At 41.9% G+C, this 17,982-nt stretch overlaps 1 protein-coding gene across 1 annotated transcript in view; it reads left to right on the top strand.

Annotated features, from left to right (window-relative positions):
* LMO3 (LIM domain only 3) overlaps positions 1-17,982 on the top strand; it is an 86,374-nt gene that overhangs the window by 59,160 nt on the left and 9,232 nt on the right. The window contains exon 2 of the mRNA XM_070947238.1: positions 13,157-13,282. Coding sequence (XP_070803339.1) covers positions 13,157-13,282 — 126 coding nt within the window. The remainder of the gene's footprint in view (positions 1-13,156; positions 13,283-17,982) is intronic.

Below are 17,982 nucleotides of genomic sequence, written 5' to 3'. Positions count from 1 at the left end.
TTAATTTCAGGGAAAGTGTGTGGGGGTGTGTGTATAGAGGGGGGGGGGAGAGAGAGAGAAGGGGTAGATCTGAATAATTTGGAAAGAATTCTAGGTCCTATCTGTAACTTTAAACCCGTGATGGCTAACCTTTTTGCCATCGCGTGCCAGGAAGGGGGGGATGGGGGAGGTTCACGCGCGCATGTGCCCACACCCATAATTCTATGCGCCCTGCCCCATGCATGTGATCATGACACACACACACACACACACACCGCTCCTGGCACGCGATGGCCCGGTAAGACCATTTTTCTTTCTCACCTGGCTCCAGATCCTCTCTATGCATCTGGGGAGGGCAAAAACAGCCTTCTCCACTCCCTCGGAGGCCCGAAACAGCCCATTTCCCAACTTCCGGTTGGACAGGAAGTGACTTTTTTGCTATCCCAGCCTCCAGAGACTCCTAGCGCCAGAGCTGAGCTGGCGTGCCAAGAGACATGGCTCTGGGTGCCACCTGTGGCACGCGTGCCATAGATTTGCCATCACAGCTTTAAACCTTTCAGGGTCCTACTTGTTTAATATTCAAGAACCCATGGTGGCCGCTGATGGGAGATATTGAACATCCTCCTATTGCATACAGAATGCAATTTGGAGATACTGAGTAAAATAATATTGACTGCTGCCGTGTGCTAAGGTTCTATATTGGGATAGTCTTGATGTAACAGAAGAAGAAAACAAAAAACTTCTCAAGGAGATGTACATAACTCTTGGGGTTCCTGGGAAAACAACCATGGTCTAGGCAACAGATGTCACAACGTTTCACTGCAACTATGGCTGGCATCTTCAGAGGCAAGGTTTAGGCACGAAACCTTGAAGCCCAACACTGTCCAACAAAATACCAGTGATAAAAACCCACACTACTTACTTTGTGTGCTGCAAGTAGCTGTACGGACTAGATGTATCCAGAGCCTCATTCACAGTCAGTCAGTCAATCAATCAGTCAATAACTTTATTGTCACTGTACGTGTATACACAGTATACCCATACAACGAAATTCACTTAACACCCAAAGACCAGGTCCAACACACATAATCCCCAAACACACTCCCACCCACCACAATTCCCCACCCTTAAACCACCCAAACACCCACACAACAGACCAAGTAATGCTGTCCAACAGCTCACTGATGGTGGCCCTTTAGTTCATTGTTGAGTGCAATTATAGCTCTGGGATAAAAACTATTCAGAAAACGTGCGGTCCGAGTTTTAATTGTTCTGTATCTTCTGCCAGAAGGCAACAGTCCAAAAAGATAGTAAGCAGGATGGGAAGAATCTCTGAGAATGTTATGCAACTTTCTCAAACAGCGAGATTCGAAGATGTCATCCAGGGCTGGTAGCTGGAGTCCGATGATATTCTGGGCAGTTTTAATGATTCTCTGTAGAGCTTTTTTGTCCGCTACAGAGCAGTACTCTATGAATTAGATGTGTGGTAGAACTCCATGTTTTTTAACTGGTTAACACTGGTTGATTGAATAATCACAATGGGGTCTGAACAGCCCATACCCTCCGCATTTCCACAGGGCCTCCAGCATCCTATTAGTTTTGTCTTCAATAACAGAGTCTGTCTCTTCCCCACCAAACTTTGTTCAAAGCCTACCCACAACTTGCAGGATCCTCTATCCCCCAATCTCTGGGTACTGTCCTTCTGAACTGGGTTTTATCACTCGAGTCTTTGATTTGCAAAATCAAAAGCTAGAAGCTAAACTAACAATGGGTGCGGAGACATTTTAAAGAACCCAGTAGAGGACTGAGAAACAATGGGTAGGACTAACATCAGAAGAGAAGCTATATGGCTGGTGGTAAGTTGATTTGTTCTCCCTACACAGCATCAACAAACTCGGTTTCAGTTCTCATTATCGTGAGCCTCCTTTGAGAAGCTAACTGATGCCAACCCTACTCATTCTTTTTCTTCGGTACACGAAGAGGCCGCGCTGGCTACTGACTGATCTCTTGATCCTTGGGAACGAAACCGAGGGAGAAAGTCTAACAAGTGCATCGTTTTGCAGTAAATTAGATCAGATTTCCGCATCTCCGCACTCAGTTTGTGAGCTTGACAGTTCAGTAAAATGTTCCCTTGTAAGGTTCGCCCTCTTAGGAAAAAGGGCAATAATTCATCATTAGGATTTCAGAGTCCAGGTGCAGATGAAAACTGATGGAGCCTCCAGCGAGGCAGAGAAAGTCAGCGGAAGAAGAAAATTTTATCTGAAGTCTAATTCCCTGCTTACAGCAGAGAATAATTAAGATAATATTGCTCCAAGAGTTCTTTAATGATTAAAAATCACATACGTAGGATCCATAAATTGGCGAGCAACAAATTGAGGAGAGGTATAGCATCAGGAGATGCAGTTCTTCCTTTGTTTCTCCATTCCCCCACCCCCCCCCCCAAACTCTCTCTTTTCTTTTAAATGCGCATTATAGTAAAAAATTCACTGATGGCAGAGCGCACAACCAGCCTAGGAAAACCACAGGAGACCAGCCCCATTCCAAGGACTTTGTTTAGATGCAACAAATCATTTGTCTGTTATTAACCTAGAGCTTGTAATTATGCAGATTGCCATAGATTTTCCTGGGCCTGGAAGTGAGATTGAGGGTTGTTCATACTATAGCAGGAAGCTTGGGGCTGGCCATGCATTACTGAACTTGCCACATTTATCATGTTGACTGATGGCAGGAGAATCAGGTCTCGGGTCCCAGTGGTTAATGTAGTGGGTAATTAACTGTCATTTGCCTAGTAATAGGCTGATGATCAATGGTTTGTGTGGAAACAAATTCTAATCAGGTAGCTGATAAATGCTCGGGGAAAGAAAGCAATTGAAATTGAGGACAGCAGAAAAGAAAGAACTAAGTCCAGAATTTCAGCATAGGACTCCAGAGTTATATGATAATAACGGCAAAACTAGAAGAAAAAGTAGAAGATCAACAATAACCGGAGTGGGGGGGAACCTTCTAAATAAATATCCGTGTTCAGAATTACCCCTTGCTAAGGTTACCATTCTGCATTGGAGCATAACACGAAGGACTTCTTGCATGGCCTTTAAATGGCGAGCTTTTGAACGGGGATTTTAATAACTAAAACCCGCAAGGATGCAACATTATTGGACAATATGTCTGAGGTTTGTTTTTTTTTTAAGCTATCCAAATGGAGATAAGCCACCGAACTGTTGGGTTTTATTTTGTTTTGTTTTTTTGCTTTAAATAAGTATTTTTTTTTCTGTTTGAGCGAATAAGGATGGGATTTTGAATGATGATTATTCCAGCTCCTTTTTCTTTGGGACATCCACAGGGTGTTTTTTTTTTTCTTTTCTTCTCCTTTTATTAAGGATTTTGGACATTTGTAGGCCTAGTTCAAGAACTAAACAGGATGGCTCTCCAGCCCCAAAGTCAGCACATGATATTTCTAAACAGGTTCAATTTACAGCTCTCCTGCACGATTGTGACTTTCCCAAGACTATTTCTCTGTCCTCTGATGGAAACCAAATGCCCTGTTTCCCCGAAAATTAGACCTCCCCTGATAATAAGCCCAATCGGGCTTCTGAGACCATGCGCCTCCCCTCCCCTCGAAAATACCCTCCCCAAAAATATTTAAACGCAGAGCTGGAAATCAGGTAAGATGGCAAGAGGAACCCCATCCTGCTCCACGTGCCCCAAAATAATAAGACCTCCCCGAAAATAAGGCCAAGCACTTATTTTGGGGTTTAAAAAAATATAAGACAGGGTCTTATTTTCAGGGAAACACGGTAGTAAGAGGTTGAGCGTTCTCAGTATTTGAAAAAGTGTTTCCCCCATACTAATTTGTGAGAATAGAATAGGATAGGATAGGATAGGATAGGATAGGATAGGATAGGATAGGATAGGATAGAATAGAATAGAATAGAATAGAATAGAATAGAATAGAATAGAATAGAATAGAATTCTTTATTGGCCAAGTGTGATTGGACACACAAGGAATTTGTCTTTGGTGCATATGCTCTCAGTGTACATAAGGAGAATAAAATACATTCATCAAGAATAAAACAATACTACACTTAGTGATAGTCAAGGTTACGAATAAGCTATCAAATCGTACTAGGAAACAAATAAAAACAATATAAATTGAAAGATACAAGCGACATGGTTATAGTAAATAAGTGGGAAGAGAGAGATATTATAGGAAGAGAAGAATAATAGTAATACAGTCTTAGTAAATTATTTGACAGTGTTGTGGGAATTAGTTGTTAAGCAGAGTGATGGCCTTCGGTAAAAAACTGTTCTTGTGTCTAGTTGTTCTGGTGTGCAGTGCCCTATAACGTCGTTATGAGGGTAGAAGTTGAAGCAATTTATGTCCAGGATGCAAGGGTTCTGTAGATATTTTCACAGCCCTCTTTTTGACTCGTGCAGTATACAGGTCCTCAATGAAAGGCAGGTTGGTCGCCATTGTTTTTTCTGCAGTTCTAATTATCCGCTGAAGTCTGTGTTTGTCTTGTTGGGTTGCAGAGCCAAATCAGACAGTTATGGAGGTGCAGACAACAGATTCAATAATTCCTCTTAATATATCTTAATATATCCCCAAGATGTTCTTCTCTGTATCTCCTTTTCAGAAGTAGGTGAGATGATAAATCAAGATCCTTCTCAATCAGATCTACAATCACATCATATTGCTTCTGGATGCAAGAGACTAAATGGGTTTGAGTTGTTGGCAATTGGTTCTAGTTGAGGAACCCACCCACATGTGGGAATCCACCCACAGAAACCCACGTGTTTCAACATGTATGAACTAGATCAGTGTTTCTCAACCTTGGTAGCTTGAAGATGGGTGGACTTCAACTCCCAGAATCCCCCAGCCAGCACTGCTGGCTGGGGGATTCTGGGAGTTGAAGTCCACCCAACTTCAAGCTACCAAGGTTGAGAAACACTGAACTAGATGATCCTATTAAGCTATTACATTACTTATAAGGCTGGACTACGATGTTAGGGTATTATTTATTTATTATATCAAACCAATATGCTGCTCTACTCTGCACACCTTACAATGCATGCCTAAACATAATTAAAATAATTTTTAAGTTATTTGAAAACAATGAAAAAATAATACAATCAAAACTGAGGAAAAGTATCATCAACAATAATTAAGGACCCTCATGCAACAGGACAAATCTAATTCAGGGTTTTTCTCCCATCTCAAAAGTTGTGTTGAAATAAATAAATGAAGTTTACTTCTTGGGGCATTATGTATGTATGTCAACACTGCAGTTGTGTTTGGGTGATGCAAGTTTAAAGTTCAGTTTGTTGGATAAACCCAGTCTTAATGTTTTTTCGATGCTGGATGAAAGTGCAGTTATTCATCCCAACATTTTATTTATGTGTTGGATTTATAGTTCACTTTTCTTCCAAATACTGAAAAGCAGAATAGAATTCTCCTCTCTCTCTTTTTTTGTTCAACAAAAGCTTTGTGAAGGCATCTAACAGTCCACTACGAACTGGCCATAAGTCCCTCAAGAAGAAAATAGCATAACAATTGTTTTATAGAAGTATTATGATTAATGTTATTTCAATATGTAATATAGCATTCTACTCTAGACAGTGGCCTTATTTTAAGAAAATAATAATCAGGATAAATTTCTTTCTAATAAAGGAGAATATTTGTAGCTGAAGATTGAAATGAAGGGTCCTTGATGCTCTCTGAGCTTGGTTGTTTTTTTGCAGACATTTCATTACCCAAGTAGGTAACATCATCAGTGCTAGTAAAGAGTGGGACTGATTTTCTTTCTTATTTGTAATTTGATGCACCTTCTACTCTTGAGACTTGATAGAAGATCCTGTTTAGTCTGTACAAGTCACCCTTGATTTATAAATGTTTGTTTAATGACTGTTCAATGTTACAATGGCAATGAGAAAAGTGACTTATGACTTATGACCAATTCTCACACTTATGACCATTGAAACATCCCCACAGTCACGTGATCAAACTTCTGGTGTTTGGCAGTCAACATGTATTTACAATGATTGTATTGTCCCAAGGTTCTGGGATTATCATTGGCAACTTTACTTGGGTGTTTCTAACAACCAAAATCAATGGGGAAAACAAAATTCCCTTAATGACTACATGATTTACCTAAGAACTGTAGTGATTCATTTAATAACCATGGTAAAAAAAAAAGGTCATAAAATGGGGCACGACTCATTTAACAACTGCCTTGTTTATCAATGGACTTCATTGTGCTTGTAAATCAAGGATTGCCTGTACTTATAGTATTATGCCTTTACAGTTTTCCATCATCTGGATTTTCTTTCTTTTTCTTTTTGTCTATAGATCTTCCTTATTCCTGTTGTAACTAACAAAGCTATAGGGGATTAATTTAATCCAGTGGGACCCTAGTTAGTATTTGTGGGGTTTTTTTTAAGTGGTCTCAGAGCTGCTTGTCACCGTATCCAGTGTGAGTCTCTCAGAGACATTAATAATCAAAAGTTCTTTAAAAGGAATGAGATGTTCCTCAAGAGATATCAATGCAGTTACCCTCAATGATATCCTAGTGGTATCTGATTTATTTGATGTACACAGTGTGTTAGGAATAAGCTAAATTTGCACTGGACAATTTCCTGAGTTTAGTAGATTATGAGGAAGATCGGTTTAACAAATTATGCAAATCAGTTGTGAGGGTAAACCATAACATGAGTTACAATATTTTTGGGAAATAGTGTGCTGTGGAAACGTAGAAAAATATTTTTTATTTATTGGTAAAGGTAAAGGTAAAGCTTCCCCTCGCACATATGTGCTAGTCATTCCTGACTCTAGGGAGTGGTGCTCATCTCTGTTTCAAAGCCAAAGAGCCAGCGCTGTCCAAAGACGTCTCAGTGGTCATGTAGCCGCCATGACTAAATACCAAAGGCGCACGGAATACTGTTACCTTCCCACCAAAGGTGGTCCCTATTTTTCTACTTGTATTTTTTACGTGCTTTCCAACTGCTAGGTTGGCAAAAGCTAGGACAAGTAACGGGAGCTCACCCCATTACGCGGCGCTAGGGATTCGAACCACTGAACTGCTGACCTTTCGATCGGCAAGCTCAGCGTCTTAGCCACTGAGCCACCGCATCTCCAGAAATTTTGGCTCAGTTGTGGTCATATATCGAGGACTGCTAGTAATTGGCTGAGGTTTTGATTGCCTTTAATTTTTTTGAAGCTTCTGCTCAGACCTTTTTTTTAGTATATTCATCACTGATAGAGGCTCACAACACTATAAAAACCAAGGATCAGTGATTCTTCAAGCTTTGGGCATTACTATGCTATCTCAGAAAAAATAAAATAGCCAGATTGTGGGATGTCATTACAAGTTTTCAATGATATCGCCTTCATGATCTCATTACAGATTTGCAAGATTATGGATTAATTTTATTCTTGTATTTAGGACACCCCATGACTCATGGGAATTTTATTAGAGTTTTTTTTAAACTATCTATTGTCTTTAATCATTGTTTATCAAAAGTTTATTTTGCTGGCCTTTGGCTGTAATAAAGATTTTATGGTATTATTTGTGGCTGATCAAAGCTGTAAAATCACATCATAAAATAAAGTGAAAATACATTGAATAAAGCCAAGTAGAATTAAAGCACATTTTAAAAGCCAACAAAGGCAGAATTGTAACAGAGCTCAGCTTTTCACACAGGGGTGCCTATAGGAGGGGCTAACAACACCAAAATAGGGGATCCTACTCAGGGGTGGGTTCTACTTACCTTTACTACCGGTTCGTAATGTGGCCGTGCGCATGTGCAGAAGCGTTCTGATGACGTCAGGGTTGGTGGGCGGAGCCTCCCACCGGTTTTACTACCAGTTCTATAGAATTGGTGCGAACCGGGGGGCAACCCACCACTGATCCTACTGGGCAATCAAAGCCCGCCCCCTACCCCTTTTAACATACACCCGTTAAAAAGAAGCAGGATTCATTCACTTAGTCACTTTCACTATTTTGAGAAAATAGATTGTGTTGTACGCTGCCCAGAGTTACTTTCCATGAAATGGGCAGCCATATAATTTGATTAATGAATAAAATAAATAAATCGACGCATACTCATAGACATCCTGCGGATAACCATTTACATAACAAAAGTTTAGGCTGCTGAGAAAAACAAAGGGGCCATTTCACAATGTTGGTGCAACCACCGAGAAGGCCCCGTTGCATATTATTATGACTAGGCGATCCCTTGGTCATCCCCAAATGGAGCATCTGGATTTCTGTGTGTTTAGTAGACATTTGATCTTACATTCGATTAAAAATAAAAAGAAGAATTGTATCCACAGTTTCCAGTTCAGTCATTTCAATATTGACGTACTGATATCATTCAGTTTAGCCCAGATGCGTGTACAAACTGGCTGTTGAAAGTGGGAATTTAGGTCACTGAATCCATTTGGTTGCCCAATTAAAGTATTCAGATCAAGGAATCCACAATAATTAACCATCTGTTTAGTAAGTTCCAACAAAGAATAATGCCTACGATGGCACGGAATTTAGGCATACAATATCTCCTGGCTTCATTGAGGTCCCGTTTCATAAGTGTCTCATAAGTGTTGGTAACAACAAATATCCTTCAGTCCAGGCTGATTTGTGTAATGCTGTCAGACTAAGGATGTGTTATGTGACACCACAATGTTCAAGTCAGGCTGGATAGCAATTGTTGAAGCAGAACCAAAGGCATGCTAAAAGTTTATTGTACAGACTGACATTTAAAGAAGATAATATTTATAGGTCCAGGGTTGAACTGGGAGGTCCTTGGTACTGTCTGAGCACTTTGTGTTTCTTGCGGACATTTCATTGCCAAACTAGGTAACATGATCAGTGCAATGGGAGGAAGGGACAGAAGGATAGATCAGGACCTAAAAAAATGACTTGAACCAGCCTTTCAAATGATGTTTTCCTTCATTCTGGACAGCAATTCCTACAATTCTTAAGGCATAGGGATTTGATCATGCGTACCAGGAGTTTCAGCCCAACGTATCTAGGTGTGAGTCGCATGTAGTAAAAATTGTTTGTGGGTTTTGTGTAGATATGTGTGTGGGGAGCGGGGGGGTCTGTGGGTATATGCAGATATGCTGGGATGTTATTCAAATTGCGCATAGCGAGGAATTCTTACTGAATCAGAACTCGTTCAATTTGGCCTGGGTGGTGCAGGTTTACAAAACAGGTTTCATATTCATTGTCCGTGTTGTCAGTCCCGAGATTCCTCGTATAGCACCTTTGAATTCATTACCTTAAAACTGTTTTTAATTTGGAATTTCCCTGGAGAGCCATTATATTTTTCTGCTGTCAGCCTGATGTTGAAGAGCAAAAAAGCAAAGGGGCGGATGTGGCATTTTCATCTATTTTCTATCATACTTGCAAATGGCATTAGCAGGTTGTGCACAAAGAATAGCATATTTTTTTTCCAGAAAAAGAAAGTCTATTTAGATGTATTAAGTAGCTTCACATAGGCATTGATAACAAACATGGGCCATGAGTTAAGCCCAAACCCAAAATTTATAATGCAGCATTCCAAAATAACCATTCTTCCTGCATGTGTGGGGAGCTAGTTTATTTCTTGTAATATCAGTTTTGGGGGCGGGTGGGAAACACCCATGGTACAGTTTGAACAATGCATTCAAGTGTCTGGTGACTTAAGTTGCTGGCACACACATACTGTACACATCTATTTTTGCAAAAGGTTAACAGACTCCTAATCACCCAATGATCTTAGCACTGTTTTATAATGCCTTGGTAATACCACACTTGGACTACTGCATCAGGTTTGGTCACCGCAATATATAAAATATATATTTAAAAAGTTGTTGAGGCTCTGGAAATAGTGCAGAGAAGAACAACAAAGATAATTAAGGGCCTGGAGACTAAAACATATAAAAAATAGTTGCAGGAATTGGGTATGTCTAGTCCAGTAAAAAGAAGGAGTAGGGATGATTTGATAGCAGTGTTCCAATATTTGAGGGTGCTGCCACAAAGAAGAGGGGGTCAACCTATGAGCCGTGGTGGCGCAGTGGTTAGAATGCAGTACTGCAGGCTACTTCTGCTGACTGCCAGCTGCCAGCACTTTGGCAGTTCAAGTCTCACCGGCTCAAGGATGACTCACCTTCCATCCTTCCAAGGTTAATAAAATGAGGAGCCAGCTGGTTGGGGGCAATATGCTGACTCTCTAAACCGCTTAGAGAGGGCCTTAAGGCAGGGGTGAAATCCAGCAGGTTCTGGAGAAGCGGTAGCGGAAATTTTGAGCAGTTCGGAGAGCCGTCAAATACCACCTCCGGCTGGCCCCAGAGTGGGGTGGGAATGGAGATATTGCAATATCCTTCCCCCAGGAGTGGGGAGGGAATGGGGATTTCGCAGTATCCTTCCCCTGGAGTGGAGTGGGAATGGAGATTTTGCAATATCCTTCCCCTGCCACGCCCACCAAGCCACGCCCACAGAACTGGTAGTAAAAAAAGAAATGGATTTCACCACTGGCTAGGATGGTTGGATAGGCTACTAGCTGGGGAAATCAGCTATTGTAGAATAACACACGTCCTGCACTGGCTATCTCCAGTTTCCAGTTTCAGTTCAAAGGATGGGTTACTACCTATAAAGCAATCCAGCATGGCTTAGGGAAAACCTTGCCAAGCATGAGTTAGCTTATCCAATCTAGTCAGTCATCTGGAGGGGGGCTGTTGATCCCTCCTCTGTGCGAGGTACATGGTATTGGATTAGCTACCAAGACATCCTTTTTTAATAGCCAACACACTTTGTCCTTGGAAGTAACATTGACTCCAGCAATCCTCCTGGTTAACTCCTGGTGGTTAAGGTACCAGGCTAGAAAATGGGGGACGGTGAATTCTAGTCATACCTTAAGCCATGAAAGCTAAATGCATGACGTTAGGCCAATAACCAAAAAAAAATGGTAAATTCTAGTCCATGAAAGCCAACTGGGTGACTTTGGGCCAATTGTTAGGAGACCGTGAGTTCTAGCCAGTGGTAAAATCCATTTTTTTTTTACTACCGGTTCTGTGGGCGTGGCTTGGTGGGCATGGTGTGGCTTGGTGGGTGTGGCTTGGGCATGCCAGGGGAAGGATACTGCAGAATCCCCATTCCCTCCCCACTCCTGGGGGAAGGATATTGCAAAATCTCCATTCCCAATCCACTCTGGGGCCAGCCAGAGGTGGTATTTGCCGGTTCGCCAAACTGCTCAAAATTTCCGCTACCGGTTCTCCAGAACCTGCTGGATTTCACCCCTGTTTCTAGCCTCACTTTAAGCATGAAAGCCGGCTTGGTGTCTTTGGGCCAGTCACTCTGTCTCAGCCCAATTCACCTCACAGAGTTGTTGTGAGGGAAATAGGAGCAGGAAGGTATGTTGGAGATGTTTGCTGCCTTGAGTTATTTACAAAAGTAATAAAAGCAGGAAAAATCAAGCAAGCCCTAAAATCTTTTTTTTTTCCAACAGGCTTTTGGCCCATAGAGTGTTTGTGGATAGCTATTATTTTAATGAGCTTTATTATAATATATTTTCTGTCTACTGTATTATCTTGTTGATGCATAAACCAGAGTTTTATGGTTAAGGGTGGTCCATTTGGGATCCTTAGATGATAAAGATAAGAGTTGGTTTAAGGTATCTTTTATTAATTATCTGTTCATATACAGTATTAAATTTATATGGCCACCCAACTCACAAACAGCACCATACAGCATTAAAGACCCACAAGATAAAACCCAGAAAACATCACTATCACCAGTGGTGAAATCCGGCCAGATCTATCTGGCTAGTGTGAACTGGTAATGCCGGTGGCAGGAGGCTCTGCCCACCTGCCGGGACGTCATTACATCCCGTTTTTGACCCTCTGCGCATGCGCAGAAGAGGCACACACGTGTATAGCACCCGCGCACTCCCGTTCCCAAACCGGTAGCGAAGGTAAGTAGATTTCACTGCTGACTATTACCCCATGGTGGCAACAGTTAACAGTCACACTAGCCATGTTATTTCCTTCATATCAGCCTGGGGTCGCCTGGCCCACTGACAGAATAACATCGCTGGGGTTTCCTGGCGAAGTAACATCTAAGGGAGATGGGTGTTTCAAACATTGAAAAGTAAATAAAAACAAATAACTTGCAAGGTGGGGTCCAATCTTCTCCTTTCAATGTCTTGGAACAAAAGGTAGCATGGCAGAGCTTGAAGTTAAAGCATTTCAATAGAGTTTTAAAATTGCTCCCACAGTATAATATGCCGGCATTTCTAATGTGGCTATATATAGTTGACTGCCTCATTTACTTTAATAGGCTCCTTCTATAACATAATCATAGCTATAAGCATTGCTTAGGGTTGGAAGGTGCATGAACCACTAATGCTTTCTGACACTTTAAATGACTTCTTCATAAAACGTTCTTTAATAATGGTAAAGCTTTTAGCACTAGGTGTCAAAAATGACTGGGAGACTAGCTTCTCCCCACCAGGCCCAAAGTATTATTTCCTCTTAGGCTGAAGTGCATGCATATTATAAATAAACAGCACCAAGGCCATAGTTGTTGCAACGTGGTCCCATAGCTGCTTTTCAAATCTTCAGCCTTTTCCGTGCTGCACTTTCAAACCGTGTGTGCTGCTCGCTAATGTGATTTTTTTTTAAACTTTCTTTCCCCCCCCCTCCTCCCCCCATCTTGAAGTGGTAAGACTTTAATGCACTTCAGATTAGTAACAGTTCTTCTAGAGCAGTGTTCCTCAACCTTGGTAGCTTGAAGATGGGTGGACTTCAACTCCCAGAATCCCCCAGTCAGCGCTGCTGACTGGGGGATTCTGGGAGTTGAAGTCCACCCATCTTCAAGCTACCAAGGTTGAGAAACACTGTTCTAGAGACAAGCGGTAAGCATTGTGTTACGACGGTGGAGGACTTATTTGCAAACAATTAACCAGTGGAACAGCTTGTCTTCAGAAACTGTGGGTGCTCCATCACTGGAGGTTTTTAAGAAAAGACTGGGCAGCCACCTGTCCGAAATGGTGCAGCAGGGTCTCCTGTTTGAGCAGGGGGTTGGACTGGAAGACCTCCAAGGGCCCTTCCAGCTCTATTCTGATGGATTCTTGGGCGCCTTGTTTCTTTTTGCTCAGCCGATCTTTGTTTCTTTCTCTGTTCCCCTCCCACCATCGGCAGGTTATTTGGTGTGACTGGAAACTGTGCAGCCTGTAGCAAGCTTATCCCCGCGTTTGAGATGGTGATGAGAGCCAAGGACAACGTTTACCACTTGGACTGTTTTGCGTGTCAACTGTGTAATCAGAGGTAAGAGACTTGGTCAGGGAATCGCGCAGCCGGTGGTGTCCAAATGAAGCCAGAGACGTCGACACAAACTTGTAGTTTTATATGAATAAATATATTCGACGTCTATATATATACAGAAAGCAAGATCGTCAGGCAAAGAGGAGCATCATGAGGTAAAGCATGAGGTAAAGCACGCAGAGCACCCACAGCAACCAATCACAGCGCAGATTGCCTCACGCAGGAGCCCGCACGCCAATCAATCAGTCAATCACAACTGTGTGTTCTGGCTGACTGCACAACCCCACTGCTCCAGCTAGTAAATTTAAATACCTTAACCCAGTGATCCCCAACCTTTTTATCGCCGCGGACCAATCAGCCTTTGATAATTTTACCGTGGCCCGCTGAGCGCGCGCAGGGGTGGGGTCTTTGGGCCACACGTGCGTACCTGCGTGGGGCTCTCTTCCCTGGAGCCTTTGCGCACGGCCCAGGAGCTTTTGCGCACGGCCCAGGAGCTTTTGCGCACGGCCCAGGAGCCTTTGCGCTGCAGCGTTCATGTCCCCCGGCCGCTGCGCGGCCCGGTGCCAGGTACTCCACGGCCCGGCACCGGTCCGCGGACCGGGGGTTGGGGACCACTGCCTTAACCGACTTTTCAATGCATTTCCATGGGCTGATGCCAATTGGCTCTGCTTAGAAAAGAACAGCCATAGGCATGAGATTTTATTTATTTATTTTATTTATTGGTTCGATTTATATGCTGCCCTTCTCCGGAGGCTCAGGGCGGCTTACAATGCATTAAGCAATCGCCTTCATACTTTTGTATATACCTGCTTAGTAGGGCTTTCGCCCCCCCCCAAGCGGTGTTCTTTTTTCTACAAAGTCAGCTTATTGCCCCCACAATCCGGGTCCTCCATTTTACCTACCTCGGAAGGATGGAAGGCTGAGTCAACCTTGAGCCTGGTGAGATTTGAACTCGCAGTAATTGCAGGCAGCTGGCAGCTAAGTGCTACTTAACAGCACTTTAGTCCGCTGAACCCCCAAGGCTCTTTGCCCAATGGGGTCTGGGCTGAATTAACTTTGATTAACAAAGTAAGATAAGGAATGGCTTCATTTCTTCCATCTCATTCTTCGGATGATATTCAGATGTATCATGAACCAGAGTATCTTATCATGGGTTTAAATCTCAGGCTCATCTGCTCTACTTCCCGATTTAATCGTACCTTTGATTAGGCTATGCCTTGCAATCAACAACCTGTCCCGGGTTTCCGAGAAAATGAACAGAAGCGTCTGACATCCACTGAGTAGAGAAAGAAAGAAGGTGCTGGCACCTCCAACACCAGCTGCTCCTACCATACTAGTTGATGAGTTTCAGGTGCAGCACACGGAAAGGGAACCATAGTGAGGACTTAGTAGATCTAGCATTATCTCTTTCTATCCATGGGCTTCCTGTGCCCCCTGGGAATTTTGAGGGTGCCAGATTGGAGAAGGGTGAGTTTATTGTTAAGGATGGTGGCTAAGAACCCTCATCTCCAAGCAGGAATTTAACGGGGTGCCTGCTCTTTTCTTTTAGAGATTTAATTTAATTTAATTTAATTTAATGAATTCCATTTATATGCCGCCCCTCTCCGAAGACTCAGATCTGTTTCATTTCTCCTAGTGGATCTTGAAGAGAAGCCTTGCAAATTTAGATAAGGTTCGTATTTTGGAATCTAGAGTTAAAACTGACTCAGCCCTCCAACCTTCCGTGGTCGGTAAAAGGAAAACCAGGTTGTTGGGAACAATATGCTGACATTGTAAACCGCTTAGAGAGTGCTGCAAAGCACTATGAAGCAGTATGTAAGTCTAAGTGCTATTGCTATTGTTAAAACTAGAAGAAGACTTCAAAAAGAAGATTTAGGAATAGGGCGGTATATAAATTTAATAAATAAATAAATAAAACTTTATTATCCACCATTTTTAGCTCAGTGTGAGGCTGTGCTAAAATGTACAATTTATTTATTTATTTATTTACTTACTTACTTACTTACTTACTTACTTACTTACTTACTTACTTACTTACTTACTTACTGGTTCGATTTATATGCTGCCCTTCTCCGGAGACTCAGGGCGGCTTACAATGCGTTAAGCAATAGCCTTCATACTTTTCTATATACCTGCTTAGTAGGGCTTTTGCCCCCCCCCCCAGCGGTGTTCTTTTTTCTACAAAGTCAGCTTATTGCCCCCACAAACCAGGTCCTCATTTTACCTACCTTGAAAGGATAGAAGGCTGAGTCAACCTTGAGCCTGGTGAGATTTGAACTTGCAGTAATTGCAGGCAGCTGGTGTTACTTAACAGCCCTTTAGTCTGCTGCGCCACCAAGGCTCTTTTTATATAAAGAGCCTTAAACATAAAGGAAGAATTCAGATTTCTTGAAAACAACCCCAGTTTCCTGTAACAAAATAGGTTCTCACTAGTTCTTTACAATAGGGTGCATAGATATCGGTTAAACTTCATTCCTGACAAGCCTCTTTCATTTTTCTATTTATGTTTTAAGTTGTACTTAACCACATTTGCCTAGGACAGTGTTCCCTCAGTGCCAGATATATTGGATTTTTAAATTCTCATATAGTCTCAGTCGGATCCAAGACATCTGGAGGATGCCAGGTTCAGGAAGTTTCATCTAAGAAATGGCATATAATTCATGGGCAAAAGTGAGCTGCTGGTTTATGATAGAAGACCAAGGGAAACGCTGAAAAAGACAAGGCTTAATTCTACATATATGGAAAGCATTATCTTACATGGTGACACTCCAATAGGCGCAATAGAAAATTAAGCTCTAATTTATAGCAGGAGATTATTACTCTTCGTGAAACTTGGAGAGGGATTAGTATATGGCTCTTTAGAAAATCAGCATGTAATGTTCAGATAATAATATTAATGGAGCTATGCTTTAAATCATGGAGAAAATCTTTATGGTTGCTAAGAGGCAGCAATGAGTTGATGGCACGTAATCAGTCAATCAAGCAATGTGGTTTAAGCCATAAACCATTAGAAAAAACACATTTGTTTTGCCTTTATCAATTATAAGAGTTAGGGATGCTTCTCAAGAACATAAGGTAGTCACATCTGCCCAACCTTGACTGATCTTTAAAAGCTAAGCGGAGGTAGACCTTACTACTTCCAGGAAAGGAAGCTTGCAGGAAAACTCAGGACTCTGGAGTAGGAAGGTGAAAAGTTAATCTGAAATATATTAATAGCAAATAATTTCCATAATATTTCTGAGAAAATTAGATGGATGTGACCAGGAAATCACCAGAGTCAAATTCAACTCAAAGGAATTATTCCTTTTTTTAAAAGAAAAAAAAATGGTGGGAGTAGAGACTAAAGGTTCTTTGGGACTGAAGGTGTCAGGCATAATCATATTTATATCTTAATTTCCCTAACCATATTCCTAGAGAAAATTGCCTTCCATAGGAAGAAATAGTCCCAGTGGTCCAATGTTGAGCTCTCCCCCCCAAAACTGCTTTGAGATTTGATTTTAATGATGAAAAGTAGATTTTAAATTGATACAAAATAATGAATAAGACTCTAAGCCTCACCAGAGGTTCTCGTTCTCCCTCTCTCTCTCTCTCTCTCTCTCTCTCTCTCTCTCTCTCTCTCTCTCTCTCTCTCTCTCTCTCTCTCTCTCTCTCTCTCACACACACACACACACACACACACACACACACACACACACGCACGTGCAGAGTTTAAATTAAAGAAGATAGTAGTAGTAGAAATACTGGATTGAATTTGATCTCTGCAGTTAAAATTCTGCCAAACTGAACCCCTTTTAGGTAAAGGTAAAGGTTCCCCTTACACATATGCGCTAGTCGTTCCCGACTCTAGGGGGCGGTGCTCATCTCTGTTTCAAAGCCGAAGAGCCAGCGCTATCCAAAGACATCTCCATAGTCATATGGCCGCCATGACTAAACGCCATAGGCGCACAAAATGCTGTTACCTTCCCACCAAAGGTGGTCCCTATTTTTCTACTTGCATTTTCTATGTGCTTTCGAACTGCTACCGTGTTTCCCCGAAAATAAGACCCTGTCTTATATTTTTTTGAACCCTGAAATAAGCGCTTGGCCTTATTGCCATGCACTCAAAAGCCCAATTGGGCTTATTATCAGGGGATGTCTTATTTGGGGGGAAACAGGGTTGGTTGGCAGAAGCTGGGGCAAGTAATGGGAGCTCACCCGTTACTTGGCGCTAGGGATTCGAACCGCCGAACTGCCAACCTTTCTGATCGACAAGCTCAGTGTGTTAGCCACTGAGCCACCATGTCCCCTTTTATCTTGCTGCAAAGTCTATGAGTCATCACATTTCCATACCCCGAAAAGAAAAGAAAAGAAAAAAGAAAAGAAAAGAAAAGAAAAGAAGGTTGGAACCACTTTGGATCACCTTTATGAAGAGAAACACGCTTTTTACGTGTGCTTGGAACCAGTCACTCAAGTTTCAGAAGAAGTAATTGCAAGAGAACTGATCAGTTGAGCTTTTAAAAAGGAAAAGAGTTCAGGGAGCAGGGCCAACCTGGATTAAGATTTTTATCAAAGCAAATCTCTATTAGTCATAGACCAACATATCACAGTTTTTTTCAAAATGCATTCTTAACTTCAGTTCATTTATAGTGCAACTAAAGTCAGCTGTTTACCCACTTTCACTAATCCAGGTGTCTGCTAACTAGGCAGCTTTAAGACTTGTAGAC

Source organism: Pituophis catenifer, unplaced genomic scaffold (genome assembly GCF_029215685.1).
Source record: "Pituophis catenifer annectens isolate HBS135680 unplaced genomic scaffold, rPitCat1.0.hap2 SCAF_7, whole genome shotgun sequence".
In the NCBI taxonomy this organism is placed as follows: Eukaryota; Metazoa; Chordata; class Lepidosauria; order Squamata; family Colubridae; genus Pituophis; species Pituophis catenifer.
This window is presented reverse-complemented; position numbering and strand designations above follow the sequence as displayed.